The 26,911-nt window shown below is 39.3% G+C and overlaps 1 protein-coding gene across 1 annotated transcript in view; it reads left to right on the top strand.

The window, feature by feature from the left end:
- The window catches only part of ROS1 (ROS proto-oncogene 1, receptor tyrosine kinase), a 67,450-nt gene that overhangs the window by 33,401 nt on the left and 7,138 nt on the right, over positions 1-26,911 (top strand). Inside the window, exons 28-43 of the mRNA XM_066545788.1 lie at positions 1,517-1,734; positions 2,152-2,293; positions 6,258-6,490; positions 7,306-7,482; positions 8,480-8,654; positions 9,128-9,245; positions 11,237-11,424; positions 12,054-12,146; positions 12,499-12,634; positions 13,049-13,211; positions 13,480-13,544; positions 16,162-16,291; positions 17,070-17,167; positions 17,787-17,990; positions 19,110-19,244; positions 24,339-24,502. Coding sequence (XP_066401885.1) covers positions 1,517-1,734; positions 2,152-2,293; positions 6,258-6,490; positions 7,306-7,482; positions 8,480-8,654; positions 9,128-9,245; positions 11,237-11,424; positions 12,054-12,146; positions 12,499-12,634; positions 13,049-13,211; positions 13,480-13,544; positions 16,162-16,291; positions 17,070-17,167; positions 17,787-17,990; positions 19,110-19,244; positions 24,339-24,502 — 2,439 coding nt within the window. The remainder of the gene's footprint in view (positions 1-1,516; positions 1,735-2,151; positions 2,294-6,257; positions 6,491-7,305; positions 7,483-8,479; positions 8,655-9,127; positions 9,246-11,236; positions 11,425-12,053; positions 12,147-12,498; positions 12,635-13,048; positions 13,212-13,479; positions 13,545-16,161; positions 16,292-17,069; positions 17,168-17,786; positions 17,991-19,109; positions 19,245-24,338; positions 24,503-26,911) is intronic.

The following is a 26,911-nucleotide window of genomic DNA, read 5'->3' on the forward strand; positions in this document are numbered from 1 at the left end:
TTGATAGTGATCCCTGTTGTGACACAGATTTCTGAGTTTGTTCACAAATGTATAAAACTAAAATAAAGGTCTGTCCTTTCAAAGATAAAGAGATAAGAACTCTGCTTATTAAAGCAATTCATAATGAAGTACCCAAGAGACAACTACAGGTTACATTATAGCAGACCCAGGCATCACTTAGAACTCCTGATATTTTAAACAAACCATTGTAGAATGATAATGAAATAAATAAAACATTAGTTTTAATAGAAAAAACAGGATTCATGATACCTATAGTGATTATCTTCATAAATGCAGGAGGTATAGAAGCTACTAGCATGATGAATATATTCAAAATAATTATTGAACTCCAATTTTACATAAAAACCCTGGCAAATATATGAATGAATATTTTAATAATATGAACTTCTTTGGAATAAAAAAAATTTCAAATTCTTTTGAGTAGCTGGCACAGTCATGCCTGCTTGTGGCTGCTCTGACCAATGCTCAGGCCATTCTTGCCAACACTTCGGGCATGTTTGTTCTCATGAGATCTGTGTGGGCTTGGCTTTGATGTAGGAGCCTGGTTTGGCCCTGGTACAGAATGTGCCAATCCCTATCCCCAGGGACAGGGTTTCGTGCAAGAGCCCCAGGCTTGGCTGGTGCAGAAAGGGAAGAACAAAATTTCAGTCCAAATAGATTATTCCTATCCAGAGATCCCCACAGAGATTTTCTAATTTACATTGACAGCTGCAAATACATTTGGAGGAATATGCATGAACCTGACTTTGATAGCTATGGCAGGGTTGCTCGCTTTGGGACAAAAGATCTTAACTATGAGGTCAGTTGTTGTGGCCTAAGGGCAAGAATTGGTCCTTGTACCTTCTTCCCTGTGCACATACCTAAATTTCTTACTTCTTAGCAGGAAGTCCATTTAGTATATTTTTATTTTGTTTTAGAAAAGACATCAATTTTCTTTTGTTACTTTTCAGTAACTGTCAGTGTAGTTTTATACTGTTTTCTCCTCCAGACTCCTTTTCTACTTCCCACATATGTCTCTCATTATCTGTTGTTACATTACACATGGAAAACTGTCTGGAAGAAAAAGCAGATAACATTTAATTGCTAGAGAAAGGCAATGTCTATGCAGTGTATCTGTCTTTCCTGTTACAGGCAAGTTTGGGCTCATCAATATGTGCTGCCCTAACAACACAGCAACTGCAATTTGCTACACCTCCTACAAAGAAGTAGCAAATTGTACATCTACGTCTTCTACTTCAAGAAGAACCTAAATTCTTTATTAAAATTGTATCTTGTCAAAGATAAATAAGAGTTTCTCTGAGGATCACTATTTTTGTGTCCATGAAAGTAATCAAATAAAGTTGTTTCAGGCAGAATTTTCTTCTGTTTCTCTTTGTGAGAGCAGAAAGAATACTTTGTAGTTGTGCTTTCTCATATGAATGGTGGCAGAATCCCATGCAAGTTTGCATTGGTCCAGCCATAATTTTAACTTTTAATCTTTTAATGTCTTTCCTAGATAAAAGATGCCTGATTCTCTTGCCAGACACTGAGAAACCTACTATCCTTGCTACAACTAACACCAGTTTTACATTAAGCTTGCCATCTCTCACACCACAGCAGCTCTGCCCTGGCATATCCCAGCCTACGCCAACATACCTGGTATTTTCCAGACAAATGACAAACATCTGCAGGAACTCAAGGCAATGTTTGTCTACTCCACAGCAAAAAATATTGGTATGGCTACTTCACACAGAAATGCATGTGATACCATCTATAAACAGGGAATGTGATGTCGCTTCTAGTGACTTTATGAACCATTCTGTAGCTTTCTGTCAGCGAGTTTGTCCATTTCTGCATCCCAACAGTAATTGTCCTTTCTCTATGGTATTTAGTAAGTGGTAGATACCTTAGTTTTTCCTATGTGCAAGAGCCCCCCTTCTTTTTGTCTTGTTTTTTGGTATGTACTTTCTTTCTGTAGGGACCTATTACCAAAACTGTGATTCAAACATTTTTTTTAACACTAAAGTGTTTTACAATGCAAAAACACCACTGTATTACTTTTTAACCACACATTTCATTGACAGATGATTGGGTTGACATATGTCTCTCTTTTCTAAGATTGCATGTTTATTATCTGATTTGGACTTACAGGAATATCAGGGTCCTATTGCTGTCTTAGAGAACCTACAGCCATTTTCGAGTTATGCCATACAAGTTGCAGTGAAAAACTACTATTCAGAAGAGGAAGTGCTGCCTGTGGGAGAAGGCACAGTTGGCACAACTCTATATGGAGGTTTGTTTCATATTTTATTCTGAATTTGAACTGAGTTCTCATCTCAGAGGAAGATGTATGCAGGTTTGGGCTGAAAATCAGAAAGTGGACAAACAGTCTGATTAAAATATAACCTAGGTAGATCTTCACAAGGTTTTGGCAAACAGACTTGATGAATTTGTAAGATTCATTCAATATATTTGTATCTATTCTTCAATGCTTTGGCTTATTTGCTTCCTGAGGAAAGAAAAATTATGGTTAAAAGTGGCTAAACAGTTGCAGTTTCTGCCTTGAACCGCATCTTTAAGTAAGTTGTGTTTGAATGTAGGTGTGATTATGTATGTTTAAATATCTGTGTTATGTATTCATTCAGCATTAAGATTGTTTCCCTTGGCTTGATGTTGCTCTCATGATTGCTGTTTCTAAGGGTAATGCAGATTTGTTTTGTTGTGAACCAGGCTGAAAAGGCAACACTTCATTTTTACTTTTGGCCTGAATGAAAACAGCTCATTTTCAGTTGATTTCAAGAATTTTGATGTGCCCTTTCAGTCCTTGTTCTGTGGGAATACTACAGTCTGAGCTGGATGTCTCCTGTGCTTGTAAATACCTCAGTTAGGGCAGGAAGATGATTCTACTCATTCCTTGCTTCACCCTACATGTTTGCAGCTGTGGGGCAGCTGCTGTGCCAGTTTTCTTGAAGCTCTTGATGTTTTCCAGAAAGAGAAGGATCATGCAAAAGGTTCATGTTATGCTTTTGCATGTGTTGCAGCCCAGCCCAATAGAACTATCTTGCTCAGCACTTTTGCTTGTTTTGCATGTGCAATTCTGTACATGCACATTTGTCTTTATGAGGAGCTGTCTTTGTGCTCCTCTGCAGATAACTTTCTCTGTGCTTTTACTGAAGTCCCTTGCTGAAAACATGGAAAGCCATTCTGAGGGGTAGCTATCCCCCATGGTGTATGTAGTGCTTGCTCTTCTGTTGTGTCAGTTTTGCTCTGTTGTGCCTGGTGTCAGCAGCCAGTGTCAGCTTGATCCACATAAACTCTTCATTTGCAGAGCCATCAGGCACCTCTCTTAATTCCTAAGTCAGCAAGTCAGAATTATAGCCAAGTCTACAGCGTATCTGTGTTTTGCTGAAAGACTGCGGAGGTGGTACCTAGGGACACTTGGTGTGGAACTCACTGGGATATGGTGATACTGTGGCCCCCATCTTCATGAGTTTTTTTGCCTGGGTTTTGTTCTGCAGAGTTGGAGCAGTTCTTTTTTTTTTAGAGAGGGTAAGGGAGTGAAACTGAGAGGCACAGAGCCCTTGGGCACTGGCTCCCTTAGCCTGGCTGCATCAGGGCTGGCTGTGGCTGGCACAGAGCCGTGCTGCACAGCTGTGCATGTGAATATTGCTGTGACATGCAGTGAGGGAGCCACAGCAGGACTCCTAAAGTTTCCCTTTACTTCTTTTTACCTCTCTGTGCATTTTGGCTGCTTCAGAAGTTGATGGAATAACTGGAATTAAAGTATGGACAGCCGCCACTGCATTTTTCTTACTTTCCTCAATGTCTCTTTCCCCAGCGATCAGCTGTGCCCAAGAAAACATTTTATCCAGAATACCTGGCAACAAGTACATGCCAGGAGTCCTGATTTCCCTTTTTCTTTCCTTAGGGATGCACTCTTTAAAGGTTTCTTTAAGGGCTCATTCATAGAATAATCAGCCTCTCTTTTTGCCACCATTGTCCAAAGAAGAGCATCACCTGTGAGCCGCCAGTGGCTTCTCTTATGCACAGATCATTCCCTGGTTTTTATCCTGGGAGCAGTCACATTTTTCCCCTTAAAAACCCTCTGTTTAGGGTGAGCTTCTTTTCATCTTTCAAATGGAAGTGAAACAAGAGGTGCAGGCATATTACAACCCTTCTCATGGAATCCAGACATGCTACACTTTCAGAGTTCTCTAGTTCAACTATGCTGAGTATTTTTCTCTTAACAGTCAGATCCCTTAGCACCTGCAACATCAAGCAAATATGCTCCCACCCTATGTGGATCTCCTGAATATTGTGAGCTGGTCTCTTCTACCTTGCCTGCAGTGAGAGGACTGGAGGCAATGGCCTTTATCTGAGATGGGAGATTCAGATTAGATATCAGAAAAAATGTTCACACTGTTCAGGTGGTCAGGCACTGGAATATGTTTCCCAGGGAGTGGTGGTGGAGTCACCATCCCTGGAGGTGTTTAAGAGGCACCTGGTGTTGGGTGATGTGGTTTAGTGGTTTAGGGGTTACAGTGGTAGTTCTGGTTGACAGTTGGGCTTAATGATCTGAAAAGTCTCTTCCAACCTTGATGATTCAATCTTCCTATGGAGTAAAACAAACACCCCCAAACACCCAACAATTCTAGCCTTCTATCAGTAGATTTCAATTCTTTGCATGGGATTCCACATCTGTAATATAAAGTTTGTGTGATTTAATAGATTTAATAACATTATATATTATTTGGATGTGGAAAGGATTGACATAATTATTTTTTTTGTATGGGAAACTGTGCTATGCTGCAGCAATGTACATCCTTTCAGTGATGAAACATAAAGGTAGATTATAAAATGGGAGACTGGATTGCTCCACTCAAATGGAATTTTTTAGTCTCGTGTTAAAATGAAATATGAAACTCAGAACAGGTTTCTCTAGTTGGGACAAAATGAAAAATCTGGATGAAAATCAAGTCTTAGACAAAAAGCAAAGCAAACCAACAAAAAAACCTTCACCCCACCCCAGCTTACAAACCCTGAGTATTTTGAATAGATATTTGTATCAGCATTCAGAGCTTTTCAAATTTGTTGAAAAACTTCCAGCCAGCTGTAAATAGAAGCTATATGTGTCCTGACACTTATGTTCTCAATTTCATGAATGTAACTGCCAGTTTAAATTGTAATCAGATGCTGCTAGAGCCTCTTGAAGTGTGTACACTATTTAACACCTCTGAAGCTGTGCGAATTCCCTCAATGCCTTTTTCTCAATTCTCTAATGAAGTGAAAGAAGCTTGGAATAATTTGTGCTTTCCATCAAATAGCAAGGTAGAGGGAATGAAAAAAGAGGAAGACAATGCATTGCTCTTACCACAGAGTGTCACTCTTACTCCACATATGTTTTAGCTAGACAAATAAGAAATTTGTCCTTTCCTAGTCTAGTTTCTGTATATTTCATTAAATAATCTCTAGTCTTGCTACTAGGATATGAATTAAAACATATGGACTCATCATTTTGATATGTTGGGAACATAAATAGTGTAATGACTTGTTAACTTTTTACCTCTCTGGACAGCTCAATAGGAAATAAAGAATATTTTATACAGAGTAGGGGCATACCATATACCATTACAAAGTCTGTGATCTTAAAGCTTCAAAGGAAGGGTTGATTTTTCCAGAACAATTAGTGAGTAACCAGCTGGTATGGACATCTGATCAGCAACTCAATTTCTTCCTTACACAGCTCAGCCAGACTCTGTTTCTGAGAAAAAAATTTAAATTATGTGAAATAATGGATTTTCTTCCCTCATAAGTTTCCATTCAAGAAAAGACTTTCCAATTGAAATAGTGCACAGTTTTGTTTTTTTTTTGTGCGTGTGTGTGTGCATATTCAAGTAAACACCATATTAAACTCACATCTGAGACCCTGATTAGGAAGCTAAGAGGGAACATGAATTCAGTGATGTGACTATAAATATAAAGGTGTGTATGTATATATATATATATATATATGTTTTCCTGTTGTTCAGGTTTTTTGGTTTTTTGTCTGCTTGGGTATTGAGATAGCCAAGAAAATACTAAAAGTCCCTCAAAATATTTTGAAATTGTCTTCAGCTGACTGACTATACCAGAATATGAGTGTTTACATATGTGGAGTTTCAGTCCTGTGAATGAAACACATACATCCTTTCTTTTCTTTCCTTGGTGACATTTCTTGACTACTGTAAAAGGGAGACTAATTTTTCTTTCTGTTTCAGTACCAGAGGCAGTTAGCACTATTAAAATATTAGTTTTGTCTGACACCACCATCAACATATCCTGGAGTGAACCTCTGAAGCCAAATGGACCTCTTGAATCCATCCGCTATCAGATCTCTGTCAATTTGTTGCCTCCTGTCCCAGCGACACCATTGCGAAAAAGTGAATTTTCAAATGAGGTGCTTGCCTGGTCTGTCAGTGGGCTCCAACCTGGAACAAATAATTCCTTCAAGGTATCATTGCAAGTAGTTTTACTAGTCTGTTCAACCTGCAAATCTTTAGACTTCTCTTCTGCAAAGTAGACAAATAAAAGTATGCAACATGGATTCATAAGAACAAAATTTGCTACTTCTCCCTTTACAGATGAAAGCTGAAAAATACAGTTAATCTGGACAGCAGGTCTATGATCAGAGTGACATTTTCAAAAGTAACCAAGTAAACGTGTTGTCTGCAGAATGTGCACTGGGTATCACAAATAGAGTGATTTACACAGTTGGGAGAACATTCAGATGATGGCAGGAGGGGATCTGTAGGTCCTAATTTGATTTTGGGCTTTTGTAAATGATTTGGATAATATAATGGGAAATATATACACACACATACCTAAATACCTGTATGTGTGTATGCAAGTATGCATACCTAACTGTTCATATATGCCTGTGGCTTAGTGAAAAGCAATGTGCTAAGGCACTTCTTGACTTTGTGTTTCTGTGGTTCTAAAACACTGCCTCATATGTGATGAGACATCTGCATGGCTGTGTAAGAGCGTGTGGCATTTAAGAAAGATCTAGAAAGAGAAGGGACTTGGTAGAAATCTGAGATGGGAAACTAAGAAGTCTCTGAGGAAGGGTACTCCTGGACATGAACTTTCAGCCTGAAGGTATATAACCTTGCAGCTATGAGGGGCAGAATCTTTCTACACCTTAATCTCTATTGCCTGAATACTGTCTTGTTTGAAATGTTAGTCTTCCAAACACTTGGTGCTGCTAAAGCAAAGCTACCTTTCCAACTGCTCTGGTATTGTACAGTTCATCCATTGCCTTACTAGGTTCTTGCTTTTCATCCTGATGAGAACTGGTTTTCTGAAAGTGTCCCAATCATTGCAAAAACATTTGAGACTCCAGCTGCACCTATCATCATAGTCCCCAGAAACACCAGTTTCCAGCTAGAATGGAGAGCTCCTCTGCACATCAGTGAAAACAGCTTCTGGTTTGAGCTGCATAAGGTAAAAATACCTCTAAGTTTTGGGGTTTTCAGATCAGAGAAAATTTAACCTACTCTGCCCTGGTAAGCAGGACAGGGTGGGTGGCAGGATGTACATGATGAGTCTCAGTGGATAATTTGGGCATGGTGATGTCAGTCTTAGCTGCTCAGCAGGGGCAGGATGGAGTCAGCATTTGCCAGGAACAAGGAGGAGTGCAGCTGTAGCATTTAGTGCTCTATAGTGCCAAAGGACATCCTGGATGACCTCACCAGAATTCCTTTTGAGTCTCCTGTTTCAGCAGTCCTATCCCTGTTTCCTCACTGCCCTGCCCCAACTGGGTTTGCAGTTGCAAATCCTATGTCTGCCCTGCACAAGAAAAAGAAGAAAAGGTTTTTCAGCAGTAAATATTAGCTACAACCTAGTATCTGGATTTATTTTCCTGTGACAGAGGTTAGGAGAAAATGCCAGAGAGAAGACCAGGTCCAAGAAGTAAGGAGTAAGGGCTGCAGTGAGAGCAGCATGCATGGAAACTTCAAACTTCAACACCTGAACCACTGGACACAGAAAAATTCATGTCCTAAACTGGATCATGCAGATTCTTTACTATAGAGAATCACATTCAATAGACCTACACCAAACATTTCCCTGCCCTAAAATAAATGTCACATCACAATTCCACTAACCCACCACCTCCTTTCAATTGTATCATGTCAAGCTGAACTCATGGGCACAATGATCCAGAAATATAAGGGGAAGGCTCCTTTTGGCTGTGTAAAGCAGGCACTTAATCTGTTATTCTTTGTTACTGCCAAGACTTGTAGGTCTTCTGAAAACAAAGAAGAAAATTAGGGTTTGTGTCCTTGGTCTCTGAGAGGACAAAGTCCCATGGTTGAAAGAGCACCTGCGTCATATTTCCACTATGATATTAAGAGGTGGCAAAGTAGTTGATCTACCCAGGAATAGAACTGTGACACACTTTCAGCAGAAAGTTGACCATAATGATATTTTATTTCTCTAGTGGCCAACAAAAAGTGACTGGTTTTCTCCTGTGAACACTACATGCATAGGAAATCTTGTTTACAAATGCAACCTCACAGGAACTCTTCCTTGGACCAACTACTTTGTAAGAGTCACAGTAGTTTATGACACAGGAGTGAAAAGCACTTCTTCTTCCACAAGCTTTAAAACTACAGGTAAGCACTTAACATAGCATAGCAAGATTTTAAGACTTTACAGGATGTGAACATTAAACATAATATTTTCAAAAATTTAGCAGTGAATTTTCTTATACTAAGACCCAATAGTTCTGTTTGTTTGAAAAATGAATAACACAATACCATACATTCAGATGTAATAGGGGGAAAGAAATGAGATTCATTTCCAAGTGGAGCAGAGGAAAGAGTGAGGGGAACTGAAATGAAATGTCTATAATGCAAGTGAACTCATTACTGGTGAAAGGCTGTATGTGGGTAAAAATTTTACAATTCATCCATCACAAAGAGAAAGCCAAGGATTCATTCTCTCTGAGGATTATTAATATAGAACCTCTTTCCTTTTGTATGTCTAAACACTCATGTGTGCATCAGATTTTTCTCTGTGCCTGTTGGCCCTTTGTCATGCTACAAACACGTTTTAAGGATTCTGTTTCTTCTCTGTTTGGCTTAAGCTGGTGTTCCCAGTAAGCCAGGAGTTCCTAAAAAAGCCGAAGACTCCAAAAACTCTCTACAGTGGGAAAAGGCTGAGGACAATGGAAGCAAACTGATATACTATATCTTAGAGGGCAGGTAAGCAATGCATGAAGCACTCTTCCCATAGGTAACAGCCCAGAACAAATCTGGGTGTGCTGGGCTTTTCAGGTTGGCTCTGATGGGAAGAATGAAATGTATATAATCAGAAAGGCTCTTCCCATTGGGATCTCTTTCTTAGATAAACCAAGAACCCATAATTTCCAGAAAATTTCTAGAAAACACAGAACAACATTTTCAGAGTAATCTTGAAATACAATTATATATTTAGATCTATGTCAGTGAACTAGAAGATTTGGAGAGAATTTCAAATCACAAATCTTACATGTAGTATGTATTTTTGGCTAATATATATGCATAAATATATTAGTGTTCAGAGGACTGAAAGAATATTGCTAGAAAGAAAGTCTTCCTACCCATGTGGGATGACTGCATAATTTTTAAAGTGCTCTGTGATCAAATTCCAATTGCCTGGGCTACTGATGTCACACTAGAGTGCCAGCTCACTCTTATTCCTGCACTGGCATTGGAAGGGCTGATTGAGCAGGTTAGAGTATATTGCTGTAGGCAGTGACTTTGAATTTCTAATTTTTTGACCATGACTCTGGAGAGATTCCTTTAAAGCAGTCAGTGCAAAGTTTAATTAATGCATTATTTTAAAACTAGGAGAATATATCCTCTGAAATATTCCAGTGATTGTTTGAAGTCATTACTGATGGAGGGAAGCAATTTTCTAAACTCAGCCATTATTTCTTTCTCTGTGCTTATGAAAGTTAAGCACTGACAGCACTCTGAGCTGGAAATGCTTTACCTATATAAGTTTTCACCCAGACATATTTTCCTGGTGCTGTAAGCTTCCTACAGTTCCATGAGCATGCAGGAGCATTGATCTGCATGCTCTGAGAAAACAATAATTTTGATATGCCAGGAGATATTCTGTACCTGATTTTCTGCAGATGGGTAAGGAAAGGTCAGTCCCTTGGTCTGTGCCAGGGCTGTGCATTAGCTGCTGTGGTCTCCAGACTCCAGCTTACTTATCTCTGGAATCATAATGCTTCACTGAGATGGTCTTTTAATGTAGTCAGCTTTTCCCTTGCAGTTTGAATGTACACAGGCTGATGGTTTTGACTGAATTTCACACCAGGTAGAAAAATGTTAGGCCACTTACATAGCATTCTAGAAAATGTTTGCCTAACCCTTTTAATCAACCTCTGTTTTTCGTATAGCTCTAGTGGCAACATGTACACACCAAGGGCGTAAGTTTTCCCATGTCTTTCTGGTTTAGAAGTGTTTGGCCTTTTTTCTTCATTAAAGTGTGTTGGGAGAATGAGTGACTCGCTCATGAAGGTCTTTTCACATGATGTATTACGGTGTTGTGTGACATGAAATGATATTTCAGATATGGCCTTTCAAGTTTAGGTATGTGGTCTTCTTTTGCTTGGTGAATAATCAGCTCTGAATTTATTGTGAGCAATCAATCTCAGTCCAATGGGGAAAGGAAAAAAGACACCCAGCAGTCAGCAGATACTATGGGAAAGTGGTTAGCTAAAGAATGGTATCTCCACTGCCAATGACTTGCTTCCCATTTAGCTTGTGAAACCTGATGCACAAGAGATACTGAATTACCTTGGGTCTGGAAGGGAAAAAAGCTCTAGCACAGTAGATTTGTTTTTGTTTTTTTGGTTTTTTTTTGCCAGAAAGCAAAATAAGAACATTTTGAAATCTTGGCTGTGAGGCATATACTGAAACAGATGAATCAGGCATATATTGAACAGTTTTTCATGTCTAAAGTGTTCTAGTATTTAATTTCCAATCCCAAGATAAAGATGTTTGGTTCCTAGCATAGCTGAAATGGCATGCCAGAATTTTCTTCTCTGTAGCCAGAATCCCATGACCAGACTGAGCTTTTATGCAGAGAGAGAAATGCTGTGAAAACCATGGAACTGAAGCAAAGAATGGGCTGGGGGTGAAGCAGTAAACTGCCCTTGTGGCATTAACGACATTCCTGTGTTGTGCTGTGCATGCTGCAGGAAACAGTCTGGCAACAGCAGCAATGTGAAGTCCACGTGGGAGGTGGTTTACAATGGCTCCTGTGGCAGTATTTGCACATGGAAGGCCAAGAACTTGGAAGGAACTTTCCAGTTCAGAGCAGCAGCTGCAAATGTGCTGGGACTTGGTGAATACAGTGATGTTAGTGTGGATATAATTTTGAGTGAAGGTATGTCTTGTACTTCTGTATTATGTTAATCCTTTTTTTGTTATTCTAAATAGTCATACCAATTTAGGAGCAGAGACTGGCTATTTTAATAACAATAATCCTGCAAAGATAATGTCTCTAATAGGTAATAAATGATATGTTTTTATTGTGACCCCTGCTGCCAGTGCTCATCCAGGCTCCTTTGCTCAGAACAGTGGGCCTGAAAACTGCCTCTCCTCATTTATAGCACTTTGTCTCTGTGGCTCTGCCACTCTGCTTTATGATGTGATTCTTGAAAAAAAGGCAAGCTCACCCACTGGGTAAAAATATCAGAATTACTTCTTGCCTTCAGCCAGAATGTTAGACTTACACTTTGTGTGTGCTTTTGGAAATCCCACCTTGAGTAGTCAAACAGTTCAGCATTTTCTATTTCTGCGTACACATTAGGTTGCAGGAATGGCCCAAGTCTGGGGGAGAAGGATTAGTCTGACCAAATACACATCCACATAGAGCCTACAAGAGAACTTTGTGCAGTGAAAGACTTTTACATAGCAGGGAGCTGAAGGGTTCTCTCAGGTGTGCTCCGCTGCATAGGATTGACATTGCATGCATACACAATAATTAAACAAATTTCCTTTTCTCTTTAACAGATAACATGATGTCCATGGGCACCATCATTGCCATTGCTTCTGTGGTTGGAGTCGTTGTGCTGTGTTTGGCTGTGGTCATGGTATTTGGTTTTGGTATGTGATTAAGTATTTTGTTTACCCTTGGTTTGCCAAGCCTTGGTGAAAGGCAGTTCAGGTGGTGGGAAATGATTGACCTTCAGATTTAGGGAAATGCTCCCTCCCTAGGTTGGGAGCTGGGAGGAAGTTGTATTTTCTCATTACTTGAGGCCCTAGAGATGGCTTATTATATTTTTGGTATGAAGGACAGGATAGAAGTTCACTCCATCCTCAGGCATTTCTTGCTGTTTGTTACCTGCCCCGGAGAGCACAGGAGTGCTTAAGGAACTCTAATACTTGGGTGTGTCCTTACAAAAACTTGACCTTCCTTCCAGAGTGAAACACTTAATGATCTCCTTTTCTATTCCAGTATGGAAACAAAGATTGAAATCCAGAAAACCAGCCTTGCCTGGACAGATAGTGTTTATCAAGGAAGATAAAGAACTAGCTCAACTCAGAGGAATGGCTGAGACAGTGGGACTAGCCAATGCCTGCTATGCCATACGGTATGTCCTCAGAGCAAATGTATTTTAAGGACAAAAACATCAAAGATGTCTTCCCTGGACCAGTTTACATCAGGGCACTGATCCCTGAAACCTCAAGGTTAAGAGAGTTAAGAGCTGCATGTTTGCTGCAGGGCAGGTCTGCTCCAAATGATGCCCTGCCATGCTGCCCCTCTGGCACACAGCCCAGGCTGGATCCCCCCCAGCCCATCCTTCATGTCACTCTGGCAAGAAACACAAGTGCACAGGGAAGGAAGAAGACCTGGTTCTTTCCAGTAACTTCTAAAACATCCAGGCTGCACCTGAGCTCCCCTTAAATATACCTGATGAGACAAATAGTACCAGCTTCATTTGAATTTTTTTAGAATTTCAGACATCCTTAGGTATGAACAAGTGACTAGTATTGCTGTTTTGTAGCACTCTTCCTTCTCAAGCAGAGATTGAATCACTGCCAGCTTTCCCTCGGGACAAACTCAACTTACACAAATTTTTAGGAAGTGGAGCCTTTGGAGAGGTATATGAAGGGACTGCAGTAGATATCCTGGCAGATGGAAGTGGAGAATCCAAAGTAGCAGTCAAGGTAATCGCAACAATCTGTTCTCTTGCAGCAGAATGGGATGGGCAGACAGATCTGTCTCAGAGGTTTTACCTGAGAAATGGGTGTTGGGCTGATCTGGGTGTTTTCTTGCAGTGTTTCTTGCAAATCTCTTAAAGCTCAGCCTTGTAATGATTTCTGGAAAATAATGTGTATTTAAGGCCACATCTATGTCTGATTGTTTTACTTAAGCACCATGTAGTAACAGCGATGATGACCAAATGTTTCTACACTTCTGCTTTCTGTGGAGCAGACTTTGAAGAAGGGTGCGACAGACCATGAGAAGAGCGAATTCTTGAAGGAGGCACACTTAATGAGGTAGGGACAGCTTTGTCCCTGGGCACCCTTCAAAGCTGGTATCATCTGAGGGTGGTGGCTTTCCAGGGGAGTAAAAGCAGCACTTTCCTCTAAACAGGTTATTTGGCATTTTCGTGTTTCTGCCAAACTAGTAAATCACTACTGATGAATATCATGTGACTAAAGCTATAAATCTGATAAGCAAAATTTAAGCAATATACTACAAGTTCGACACGTTCATATCATGGATTTATTTGGGATTGTACTGGTGTATTTCAGTATCCTTGCTCCCCTAATCCAAGTTACTTGCCAAAGGTAAGGGTCAGAATTCAACTTATCCCATTTTACTGAAGGAAACAAATCAGAATAAACTGATGCCTTGAAGTTGTAATTTTCAGTGGAAAATATTTTTAAAAATGTGCCACTAGGGGCTGCCACATACCCCTTCTATTGAGATAGTGTTAAATTATGCATCTGTCACCACTTCAAGAATTTCACATAGCAAGCTTTGTGTTTCAGCTGGAAATCTTGTTTTCTAGACTGTCCCCAGAAACAAGGAGTTCAACTGTAGTTTTCAACTGGTACTATAAGACTGAGAGTGTAGTTTAGTTTTCAGATGCACTTTTACACTTCTTTGACTTATTTCATCTGTGCAGAAGTAAAAGTAATTTTTAAACAATGGAGGATTTATTTCTGTGCAGAAATGTGGTGTTATTAAACTGGAAATTGATTTTCACAGCATTCCAATTTTTTGTGGTTACATGCTTAAAAAATATAGGTTGCATTTTTGGCCTTTTATGACACGCTGTAACTGAATAAGGTAAAAGGCTTGTTAAAATCAAAATTTGACCATGTCATTAAAGTGCAAATTAATGATAAAGAGTAAGAGTTGTGTATAAACTCCTCATAATCCATTTTCAGTCTACCTAGCAGTCATAAACACAGTTAAGGTCTTTTATCCTGTGTAGTACAGAAATTATATTAACCCATAGTTAAAGTTTCTGAGGTTCTCTCAATTCTTGTTGCAGATAATAATCCAAACCCAGGAATCCTGGAGGAGTATATAATTGAAAATTTTCTGCATTTAAATGTAAACATTACCATGAGCCCATATATAAATACCAATACAATTAATAGAAATGAAGAGAATAGAAAAGTTTAAGTATTATATAATCCCCATAGTCATTAAAAACCACCACCAGCAGCAGCAATGACAAAACTACTACTAATAATAATAATTATTTTATTCCATCATGGAAGGTTTAATGATTTCATTTGACGTTCATCTGTGAGGTCTCATAAATTAAACCAAGGATAGAAAGGAAAAACAAGTGCATCTGAGTGCTAACAAACAGATAAGGTATATAAGATGCAAGTTGCAAGATATGTAGGTGCAACTTTTATTATGCTTGCCTTTTTGGATGTTCATTAAAATTTGGCTTGTAATGCATGTTGGCTCAGTTAAGCCAGAACTATATGTTCCTTTTTATTGCTATGCAGCAAAGAGAAAATTGAGTTGCTTCTATTTCAAAAAGTCATTTGTTGTTGGTTATTGGTGAGTCATTTGTGTGCAAATACATGTAGAAAATTCTTGTGTCTGTCCTATCCCTTGGGAAGTAAGGCATAATAGTTCAGTGGAGAAAGGTCTGCACTGGGTGCAGAGGAAAGTGCCAGGTGTTCCTTCCCCTCTTTTTGTTCCTGAAAGTGCCAAAGTTTGTCTGATTGAGAGGTATGTGCTAGGGGCCAGGGGGAACTGTCAAATTCTAAATCACACTTTTTGCAAGAGTTTTGCCCACACCTGAGATTAGGTGAATTGAAAGAGATTAGAAGGAAAATGTCCCTCTCTTGTTTGTTTACACTGCTGCATTTGACAGCATTTTGGACACCATCAATTCTCCCAATAGAGTCAAGTTTCTCTGACTGCTTGTGCAAGTGCTTTCACGCAGTGTGAGAGAGGAAAAGCATTTACTAACACAAGTGAAGTGTTTGAAAAAACGCAGGAACTGTCAGAGGCAATAAATATTCTTCATTCTTTGAAGAATACTGGCAGTACTGAGAGTACTGATTGCTCTGTGGTAATCCCTATCTTAGACACACACACAAACAATTGCTAGTATACTTAGAAGTATTACTCATATGTATTTTGTTCCTCTTGCAAATGTACTGTGAAAAACTGTCCCCTGCTGAACTGTGAAAATAATATATTGCACCTTGTGCTTTTACTTTTGTGTATTTCTCTGAATCAGCAGTTCTACTGTGAATATAGTAGTAAAAATACTCTATTAAAAGAATGTAGACACCTTTAATGTACAGGTGATGAATCATATTCCTAGAAGAAAATGCCATTTGGCTACTTTTCTTTGCTTCCTGGAAACACAATGAAGTGTGCTTTTTAATATGTGTGCATGCATTAGAGTGCCTGGCAAAGACAGTGTAAGCCTGTGTTTTGGAAGGATGTCCCTGAACTCTCCCCATGGCTGAGCAAATCCAGGCACAGAGAGCTACTGAATCATGTTCATAGAAGCAGGATTGTAAAGGCCAAACTGCTCATTCATTGCTTGCAAATATAAACACTCTGTTAGCTATCAACCAGCTGAATTTCTCATATGTCATCTTACACTTGTTTCCTTCTGTTTAGCAAATTTGATCATCCCCACATTCTGAAGTTACTTGGTGTGTGTCTGTTAAATGAACCTCAGTATCTTATCCTGGAGCTGATGGAAGGAGGGGATCTACTTAGCTATTTACGAGGAGCCAGAAAGAAAAAGGTGAAGACCATAAGAATCATATTTTTAACCTGTAACTGCCCACAGTTTCTCAGTTTTTCCTTTTCTAAAAGTCCATACTGATGTTCAGCTGTTTCTGTACTTGCAAGGTCTGGTCTGACTTTTCCTAAACACCCTGGGACTCAGTGCTGACCTTGCAATCAGTGATGCTGTGAAGAAGATTGAATGTCATTAGATCACTTACCAAAATTGTGGTTTCAGTCATGAGATATCTGCTTATTTCTCGCTGTGAAAATCATAAACTGTCCTTTTGAAAGTGATAATAAATAATGGTGGTCATGTATGTGGTTTATTAGGAATCATAGAGGGGTTTTTTTTGTCTTTGAATAACAACAGTATCCTTAATGTGAGAAGCATGGTCCAAGCATATAAGAATATACTGTCCCTGTGCCTATGTCCTCAAATTCTTTAGCAGGAAAGAAAAGAATAAAGGATAAACAATTTCAAGTAAATTCTTCTCCCATTAGTGTGTGGATTGGGAATATGCGTGGTATGATGTGAGGTCAAAACAAAATTTTATAGCAGCATAGCAATTAGCATAGTTAATTTACATAATCAGATCAAATCTGCAGTCAGTGTTGAATTCTACTGAAATGCATATACATGTGTTCTACCAGAAAAAATTATTACGCTGATTAATACAGCTATACATTTCAAATGGGGAAATACATTTCAGTGAGGAAATCTTGCATGGGGAGTTTGTCATTCTGAGTTGGTAAAGGTAGAAGAAATAGCTAACTTCTGTCTTTGTTTCTTGTAGCTCCAGAGCCCTTTACTGAATGTCACTGACCTCTTGGATATATGTTTGGATGTTTGCAAAGGCTGTGTCTATTTAGAGAAAATGCATTTTATACACAGGTACAGAACATACTTCCTTAGTCTTCCCAGGTTTACCCACAGTATTGGGACTCATTATCTCACCCAGGAAAAAATGTCTAGAAAGATGTCACAATGTAACACAACAGGAGAGAGTACTGAAGTAAAATCTAACACTATGTTTTCTGCTAAATATCACTCAGAGTTCTCTTCCAAAAATGGTGGGCTACTCTAAGATCTGAACCAAGGACTTACTGCACCCTAGGCAAGAATCATATCCTATGCAACAGAGAGAAGGACGAGTGGAAGATCCATGTAGTGTCTTTGTCTGCCTAGTGGGTAGCTTTAGAGGACACAGAGCCAGACTTTTCTCAGAAAGGTACAGGAAAAGATAAGAAGCAACAGGCACAAATTACAGCAAAGGAAATTAGATAATATTGTTCACAACATCCCAGAACAATCACTGAAACAGGTTGTTCAGAAGGGCTGTGTCATCTCCAGTTCTGAGGATATGCCAAACTTAACTGGGTGAGGCCCTAAATCACTCAATCCAGCCTTGGGACTCACACTGCTCTGAAAACAATGTTGAGCCAGATGACTTACAGACATGAGTTTTTCTGCAATGCTAACTCCATCCTCTTTTCTCTGCCTTACAAATCAGGGACTTGGCTGCTCGCAACTGCCTTGTGTCTGAGAAGGAATATGAGCGTTCATCCCGGATAGTGAAGATAGGAGATTTTGGGCTTGCCAGAGATGTCTATAAAAATGATTATTACAGAAAAAGAGGAGAAGGTCTACTCCCTGTCAGATGGATGGCTCCTGAAAGCCTTATTGATGGTGTCTTTACAAGTCGCTCTGATGTCTGGTGAGTTACAACAGCCACAAAGCTGTGGCAATAACCATACTAAATTCTGCAGCAAGAAAATATTGGTTTAGAGGAGGAATTACAGGGTTGTATGTTGTCATCTCTTATAATTTTTAGGCTTGGGAAGACTTCCTCCTAAGTGAAATTTTAAGGATATAATGAAATATTTGATACCATGACAGTATATTTCATGGATAAATTTCTTTATGCTTTAAGATCTTTGGATTTTGCCTGGAAGGAACTAGTGTCACTCAAATAATTTTACAGTTGTACCAGGCCCACAATGTGGTTTTTGCTTGATTGGGCAATGAATTGACTGCCTGCATGCTGTTCCATTTTGTTTTCCATTAGGTTTATTGACATTTCCTTCCAACAGCCAAATACTTTGTCCTTACTGTTTCACCCTCTTCTAGTGACTTTTTTATTTTGAAGACCAGACTTTGCAGCATTGTCAGGGGAAGGTCACGGTACTTTTTTTCTGTGGAGGTTAGTTAGAAGTGTGCATTTGAGTGGCTTTGAGTTTATTGTGAAGAAGCAGAGACCCACTGTCGGGAGACATGACAAAAAAACCCCACCCAGACTAAGCCAGATCCATGACATCTGGTATTCACACAAGTTCAGATTTAGGTGGCCACATGTACTCAGCCCATGGGTCTTGTCCAAGTCCCCAGTGCCTGCACATATCTATTTGACTGCTACTCTTGCTCTTATCTAAGAAAGTAGTTTAGTACTCTGTGCCAAACCAAATGAGATGCTGATTGCTCCACAAGTGGTGCTTGGAAGAACTTGTCTTTCTCCATTTTAAACCACACCTCTAGAGATTTCAGAACACTTGTTTATATGAGAACATGCTCAACCTGAGTGTTTCCTGGGGAAGATGTGCGCACTCAATGTCTTCTGAGCTGCATCTCAGTGAGTCTGGGAAAGCATCTCAGTTCTACACATTTATTTTAGCTATTCCAAAGCTGGCTTAGGGACAAATCTGAATTATGTCTTTTTACTCCTAATTTTTCTGAGTCTTATTCTTAAGTTAGACACAATCTAACTGTTAATAGGGAGATTTCAGGATGGCTATGGTTATTAATTTTCTCTTTTTCTTTTTTTCATGGTGCTTCTCAGGGCTTTTGGAGTACTAGTGTGGGAAACATTGACTTTGGGTCAACAGCCATATCCAGGTTTCTCCAATACAGAGGTTTTACACCATGTACGATCAGGAGGAAGGCTGGAATCTCCAAACAATTGTCCTGATGACCTGTAAGTTAATTTTGTTTAAATGTTGCTGCTAATATTTGTAAGAAGCAAGAGGCTTTTTGCCAGTTGGTTATCATTGTGAAAGTTGGTCATACCCATGAAGACCCCAACATCCTCTTTTGTTTCCAATAAAACTGGCCAACCTGCTACTAATTCATCCAGTAGACCAGCCTGTAAATGAGAATTCAGGGCATAGGTCTGCTAGTAGCGTGAGAACAGGCTGAGAGTACCTGAAGATATTGGTTAGAAGTTAAGATGGTTCTAAGAAAGACTTTACTGGTCTTTGTACATCATGTGTCTGTGACTTTAGAGAAAACTCTTTCTTAATGGTAAGTGCAGGAACAGGCTAATATTAGAACAAAAGTGAAAAAATAAACTCTACCTTTTGTAGAGAGAACTCAAAAAAGCCAAAAAGAAAAGCTGAAGCACTACAGGAAAAAGGAAGTCTGCACCTCTGGTTAGTCTTTATCTGAACCGGATGAGTAAATCCTTCAATTTCTGTTTGTGTCTTGAGCAGGTTTAACTGCAAAGTTCTTGCAATTAACAGAATAAAATAAATACATCAAGTGGATCAAACCCATACTGTCCAGAGGTGTATGAAGGAGGAAGGCAGAACATGAGCTTAACAATCATTCAATATTATCTAATTTCATGACTCTCAATTTCTTTATCACCCACTCAGCAAAAGCAGTCACAGCAATGCACTTGACAGCTGGTTGTACAAAAAGGAGAGCCTACTGGAGTGAACAATTCTTACTCCCAGGGCTGAGGAAAAGACTTGAGAATAATTCTGTGTTTGGCAAGCCAATATCTCCATGCTAGATCTTACACCAGTAACCATGTTCTGAGCTTAAGAGAAGGTGATTATTTATCATTATGTACATATAGCTGAAATACCAGGTTAGGAATAAAAAACCCAGAAAAACCCCAAACCAAGCTTTAGCGCTTGGAGGAACTGAAGAACTGAAGAGATTAGAATTTTACTTTAATAACAGAGGGAGAACTGGAAGTCACAGAACAAATGAAAGCCCAAAGAAATTTTAATTGTAATATTCCCTGAGAAAGGTTTCCTCAAAAACTTTCGTACATCTGTCCTGTGAATAAAAAAGCACAGGAGGCAGCTATATCCATGTATTATTCTGACATTCAAACTTAAGCAAAGGCTGATAAATTGCCCTAAAACAAGTGACTAGATCTTCAGAAAAATCAAGAAACTTTTGCTTGAAATAATTTTTAAGGTCCCAGATCTTAAATTTAGCATAGCAGATAGGTCCCACATACTGGTCTGCCTGTTGCAACTTGTAGAATCAGTGCCTAATAGTAGTTTTTGAAAGCCAAAGAGCTGATGAGCTTAGACTCTTGTACCATCTTTTATCTCATTTGGTGAACACTCAGCACCTGCATGCAGCTTCTGTCAGTAGCACAAACAGCTTTTTGCTGCTTTGCTAGGTCATTAATGGCATGCCGGGATTCTTGACATTCCTGCTTCCCTCCTTGTGGTTTTGAACCTGCATCAGGACATCAGCAGTCAGTAATTGTCTCCTCAGCACTTTGACTTGCTCATTGTCATTTGACAAAACAAACCATCGCTGATAGGAAGAGAGTTCAAAGGCCAAAGTACTTCAGCTGAGAAGTGTTTAGGAATCTGTGATGGGCTTACACTGCAAGTGCAAGTAGGGCAGGCACAGAAACCTTAGGGTGCAAAAGCATGAAGGAAGTGGGTTGTTTGTTTGGTTTTTTATTTGGAAGGGGGGAAAATTTCTTCCCCTTGCCTCCATAAGTTGCTACTCCAGGAACTACTTTTCCCCAGAGAACTGTGGCTAGGTAAATCTTGGTAAAGAATTGAAAAAGGGTCTTGGGGATGTATAAATGAGACACAGATATTGAAACATGAATTGGATCTATGAATGTAAGTACATTTTCAGTCAGAAATCCACATCTGGCACAGCCACATGGGTATGAGGCTTGCATGCAAGAGAATGCCAAGGTTTGGACTGAACTGAGTCAGAACTTTATAATTTAACAAATCCTTAAAGGCTGTGGATTGCAGTCTAGAGAATTTGTACAAGCACCAGGACATTTGCTGACTTGAAGTTGCAGTTTCAGGAATGCTCAGTCCTTTGCAAACTTACATAAGTGACTTTGATAAAAATTTTTTATTTGGTAACTAAAAGCTTTTTACAATTTGTTTCTGGCAATGATCCCCTGGAAGGATTAAGAGAGTGAGAGAGATGAAGGCCTTGCACAGAATGCATCAGATGAAATCAGGGGCTTTTTATCATGATAAATTTTCTCATTTTCTAAGAAAATCACACATCAATTGTGTTTCCCATTTCATGTGAGAATAATTGGTAATGCTTGTAGCTTCTGTGCACTATAGTGCATTTCAGGAATGTTCACATTCTGCCTCCAATATCCGATACGGAATATTAGTTCTTTACTTTTCCAGGCTCTCAAATTCTAACTAGCCCCACGTAAGCAGCTCTGTTGGACATTTGGTTGTTGCCCCCTGATAAAACACAGGTGTGAAGTGTGGGTTTGTACATGTACATCTAGTGTAAAGGTTAGCTCTTGAACCTAACATAAACCTTTAGCTAATGTTGTGTTTGGAACTGTCATTTTTCATTTCTTCCTGACAGGCTTTCCCTATGAAGTAGGGGAATCCTCTGGATCTCTTTCCCATGAAGTGATGCACTATTTGCTAGCCCATGTTTGGTTCCCCAGGAATATAGGAATATGTTCAATCTGCCACTTAACGTGTGTCTTGGCACGTTAAGCTGTCTTTCTCTCTCTGCACTGGTCTCATACTCATGCATTTCTGAACTAAAGAAAGTTTGTGCCATATGATTTAAAACTTTGGATGTCACAGCATGCCTCAAAAGCTAAATGTCATGCCAGAAATAGCTATACATGTAAAATTTGCAGATATATTCTGAGAGAGCATGAAAGTTTTTGTCATTAGAAACCTAAAGCCTATCTGAATTAAACACTTAGTGAAAAATACCAGTACTGATACTTTAAGCCAATCACCAAGTAATTTGATTTAGGAAATAAAAACATGGAATATAATTAAAATGAGAAAATTACAGTACTGAATTACAGTTTTGGCAGAAGTTAATATCCTTACTCCATAGCAAAACTGAACGGCTTTATAAAGCAGATTGTCCAATAAAAATAGTTATTTAGAGAGGCAGAGATTGGTCACAGGAAACAAAACAGAAAAGTCATATTTCACACTTGCAATGTTCTTGTTTCATAAATGAAAAGAGGGTAAATTTAGATTGTATATAAGAAAGAATTATTTTACAATAAGGGTGGTGAAACACTGAAAAAGATTGCCCAGAGAAGCTGTGGATACCCCATCCCTGGAGCTGTTCAAGGCCAGGTTGGGTGGGGCATTGAGCAACCTGATGTAGTGGAAGATGTCCCTGCACATGGCTGGTGGGTCGGACAAGATGATCCTTGAAGGTCCCTTCCAACCCCAAACATTCTCAGAGTCTATGACTTCTGCATCACATCCTGTTTCTTTCTTGGTCAGTGGCTGGCTGTTTCTTCCACAAGGCTCTGCTCATGAGAGCCCAAGTGTGAACCTGATGAAGCACAGCACCTGAGCTCATGGTTTTTTGCCTGGATATCCTACCAACAAGCATGACCAGAAAGAAGATTGTTTGGCTTCCAGCATCTAAGGCTGGAATTCAGTGTGACTGACACTTTGCTGGCGGCAGAAGGAAAACCAGTTATTTAACCTTTTTTTGAGACCTATTCAGTTCTTTTCTTTCTGTATTTCCAGTGTCATCAGTAATAACCAGTACACCTGAAAGTAAGCAGATGAATTGATTCGGAGTGTTAGGAAGCCAATACCACTTTTTAGATTCCTAAAACAGATTTTCAAAATTTCATGGAATCCTCTTGAAAAAACATAATTACTCTGTTCAACTTGAAAACCACAAGAATACAGGTTGATGACAAGTGGCTTTGAAACAATTTTTCTACTCACATTCTCACTTGACACTAATATTTTAATGAAAAATACCATTGGAAAATCAGAAGCCAAGCGATTCTGCCCAGCTGTCACCAAGGGCTTTTTAAGATGCGCAGTTGTGGTGAAGGACAGCAGTCATCTTTTTAAGATGGATAAGTGAGGATCTGAGCAAGGCAATTCATTTCACATAACAGATTAACGCCTGGTGTCACATAGCAGCAGGTCTGGGAAGATGTTTGTCAGGGGAGGGTTTGAACTTAAGGCTTAGAGGTAAATGCTCCACATTCCAGATGCAGCTTCCTGAACCAGCCTTTCACTGGTTATCTGTGGTTTTGAGACTCTGAGACCTCTTTCCACTCCCAACACTTAGCATGTCCAGGTGCTGGCTGTGTTTTGGTTTTCAGTCTGTCTGTCCCTGGCTTTTGTAGGATTTGGTTTTGTGTAGCATAAACTCACCTTGAGCAAGGAATAAAAACCAACCCTATCATTTAGACAAACAGGAGGTAAATTTTCCACTAAATGGTAACAATAGTATTGTCCAAGGTGGGCTGGAATCCCTGCACCCAGAGGAAACTCATACCATGTTTGCCTTTGGAAAGCTTATTCCTATTTGTTTTGATCTGGAGGTAGAAGTTGAAATTAACTCTCCCTGTGCTGGAGGGTTTGCCTTGAACTTCTCCTGAATGTGAGCTAGCTTGAGTTGAAAGAGGATTAAATAAGTTGAAAACATCAGGTTAATTTCTGATTTTACACTTCCTTTTTTTTAAAATTTTTTTTTCTCTGAGAGAATTTCCTCCTTGTCTGCTTTCTTACAAAGTATTCCTGACTTCTTCAGGGAGAGTAGATGTTCATAGCAAACGTGTCTTTTAAAAAAAATGTTATATCTGCTTCCAATCTCAAAAATATCCATTGTTGAAGAATTAAAATGTTTTATAGTAATTATCCTCGACTTTAATTTGATCTTTAATTTGTTTTTCATTGCCTCAGCAGCTGATGATGATATTTGTACCACACAGAAAGTTTTCAGGCCAAACTTGCTTCCCAGATGTTTAATAGTAAGTATTGAGATGAATGACTCTATTATAATTTTTGTTTGCATTTACATTTTTTTCCAGATGTCATTTAATGACAAGATGCTGGTCCCAAGAACCTCACAACAGACCTACTTTTTCTTGTATTCATGACAAACTGCAAGAGATAAAACAATCTCCACTGTCCTTCATCTGCTGCCTTGAAAACAGAGAGGCATCAGCTGGAGTCATCAATGAAGCTTTTGAAGGTGAGTCTGGGCCAGCACCCGCTCTTCTTGTGGCCTCTGCCCTGCATTTGTCACTGCCTCAAATTCTCTGGCTGTTGCATGGAAACAGCAAAGATTTACCTCTGTCATAGTGAACATGTAAAGGTTCCTTCTGCGCTTGCAAGATACAATGAACTAGATGAAGGTTGTGTAAGATTACCAAGCAAAAAGACCCAGATGAGGTTGTAATTAAGCCTGACTCACAGAGATATCCAATTTACATCTGAATTCTTAGTAGTTCACAACCCTGTTCTGCTAAAATAGATGCCTAAATTCCTTGCAGAGCCAGGGGAGCCTTAGAAGGCTTCCATGTGGAAATCTGTTTAATCTGTTTGCATGCTATTGTTTTATAATGAAAAATATTGAATGGTGAAAGAACTACTTTCCGCTCTAGAAAAACCAAACCTATTTCTAAAATATCTAAAGGCTTCATATTGGAGGTGATTTTTTTTTTTTTTTCCCTTCACAAATGGTTACCGAACTAGGAACTCACCCTGATTCACAAACAGTTTTGATATTTCAGTACTTCGTGTTTTCCTAAAAACTTCCTGATCCATCCCAGGAATGACATAGTATTCAATTACACAACTACATAGACATTCTTCTTCAGGATACTATCTATATTCAAATCACTGGTATTGTTAAATTGTCACTTAATTTGATATTTTGCTAATCTTTATAATTTGATGAAGCTTTAAAAATGTCAGTTTATTTCCACTGTGGTTCCTCTTTATGTCAAATCATGCCTGTTCATGGCATGTTTACATTACAAACTAAAAACTTTATAAAGACAGGAAGGGACCAGCACAGATAATCTATCATTTCATGCTTTTTTAACAGCTGATTTTGCACCCTTATGTTATAATTAGAAACAATTTGCATATAGTGTAATTCTTTAGTTTCTTTAAGTGTATCTTAGCTCTCAATAACAACATTCAGAAAAGAGATACTTAGTCTGGCACAAATGTAAGCCTGGCATTGGCTCAGGAAAGGACTACAGCCAATTAATTAGGCACTATGCCCAAGCTAATAGGCCTTACATTTTGGATGGACTTTATCTCACCTAAATGCAGCTGTCTACAGGCTAGGAGCCTCATCTAGGATACCCTTCTAGGTAGCTCTGCAGTCAGAAGCAGAAAGTGACAGCTCCTGTTTTTTGGGCATGTATCACAGCAGGAAAGGGGTCACCTTTTGCATTACTCTTCACTGATGATGGCTGGCATCCAGGTGACTTGCCATATTTAATTTGGTTCACGTAGCATCACAGGGTGGGTGAGACTGCAAGGGACCACTGGAAGTCACCCAGTCCAACATCCCTGCTCAAGCAGGGTCCCCCCAAACACAGTGCTCAGGATAGTGTCCAAAATACATCATCTCAACTATAGTATCTCAGACTAGATGTTTAATTTTCAGATGGCTATAGGAGCACAGCATCCACTGGACACAGGGCTTGCACCCACTCCTGAGCTAGTTTGGTTTCCTGGCTTAGACATCTCTGTGTTCCCTAACTCCACAGGCAACAGAGACATGAAAACTAACAGAGTTAAGAAGTTCCTGTGGCATTACATCAATATCTGTCAAGATCTTTAGTAGGGCTGAAATTTCTGGAGAAACCTACCTTTCTGCTGCTTGGAACTGGGGAAAGGGGCTGGAAGGTTGGTTACCATGTTTGTGGTGGAATAGACCTGGCACAGATGTAACATGAAAGAGTTTTAATTTCAGTGCAAGTCTCTGCTTAGTATGTGTCAGATAAGCCTGATCTTTCTCCAGCTGTTAACTTGCTCAATTTAAGCAAATAATTACTTTCACTGGGATGACAAATACACATTCTTAATGTAAGAAACCTTATTTTGCCAAAATTTCAGGTTCTGTCACACAAAAGGTCACAGAAAAACCCCATTGTTTTGCTTATTTGCCAGGAGCAAAAGTTGCATTCTTAGAAATTACCAAGATACAAAGGAAAACATGGATTGAGGCTTCCATGAAGTGTCAGTTTGAAGGATAAAAACTTGAAAAAAATCAGTTTAGTGCAGAAAATATGGTAGTATAATGGACTTTAAGGGTGGTCTTAATAATAGCTCTGTACTCCATAATGTAATTTTAGTCAGAGAATCTGTTGAGAGGAGTCACTTTTAAAATCAGACTCCATTAAACCTGTTTATAATAACTTAGTTGGTAAAATCTGGCCCACTGTGGTAATCAGGATAATTGAGTGTAGGCAGAGCTTTGGCTGTCAGAACTTCTACTTGGCACAATCTTCCTGAGCCTTGGACCTTTCCCCACCAGCTGTCATGTTCCCTCTTCTGGCTTCCTCTCATTCTTCCCTTTCCATAGGTTCTGCCCAGCTGGTGGTGCCTTAGACCTATTGCTGGATCTGCATTGGGAGAAGAA

Source organism: Molothrus aeneus, chromosome 3 (genome assembly GCF_037042795.1).
Source record: "Molothrus aeneus isolate 106 chromosome 3, BPBGC_Maene_1.0, whole genome shotgun sequence".
Lineage (NCBI taxonomy): Eukaryota > Metazoa > Chordata > Aves > Passeriformes > Icteridae > Molothrus > Molothrus aeneus.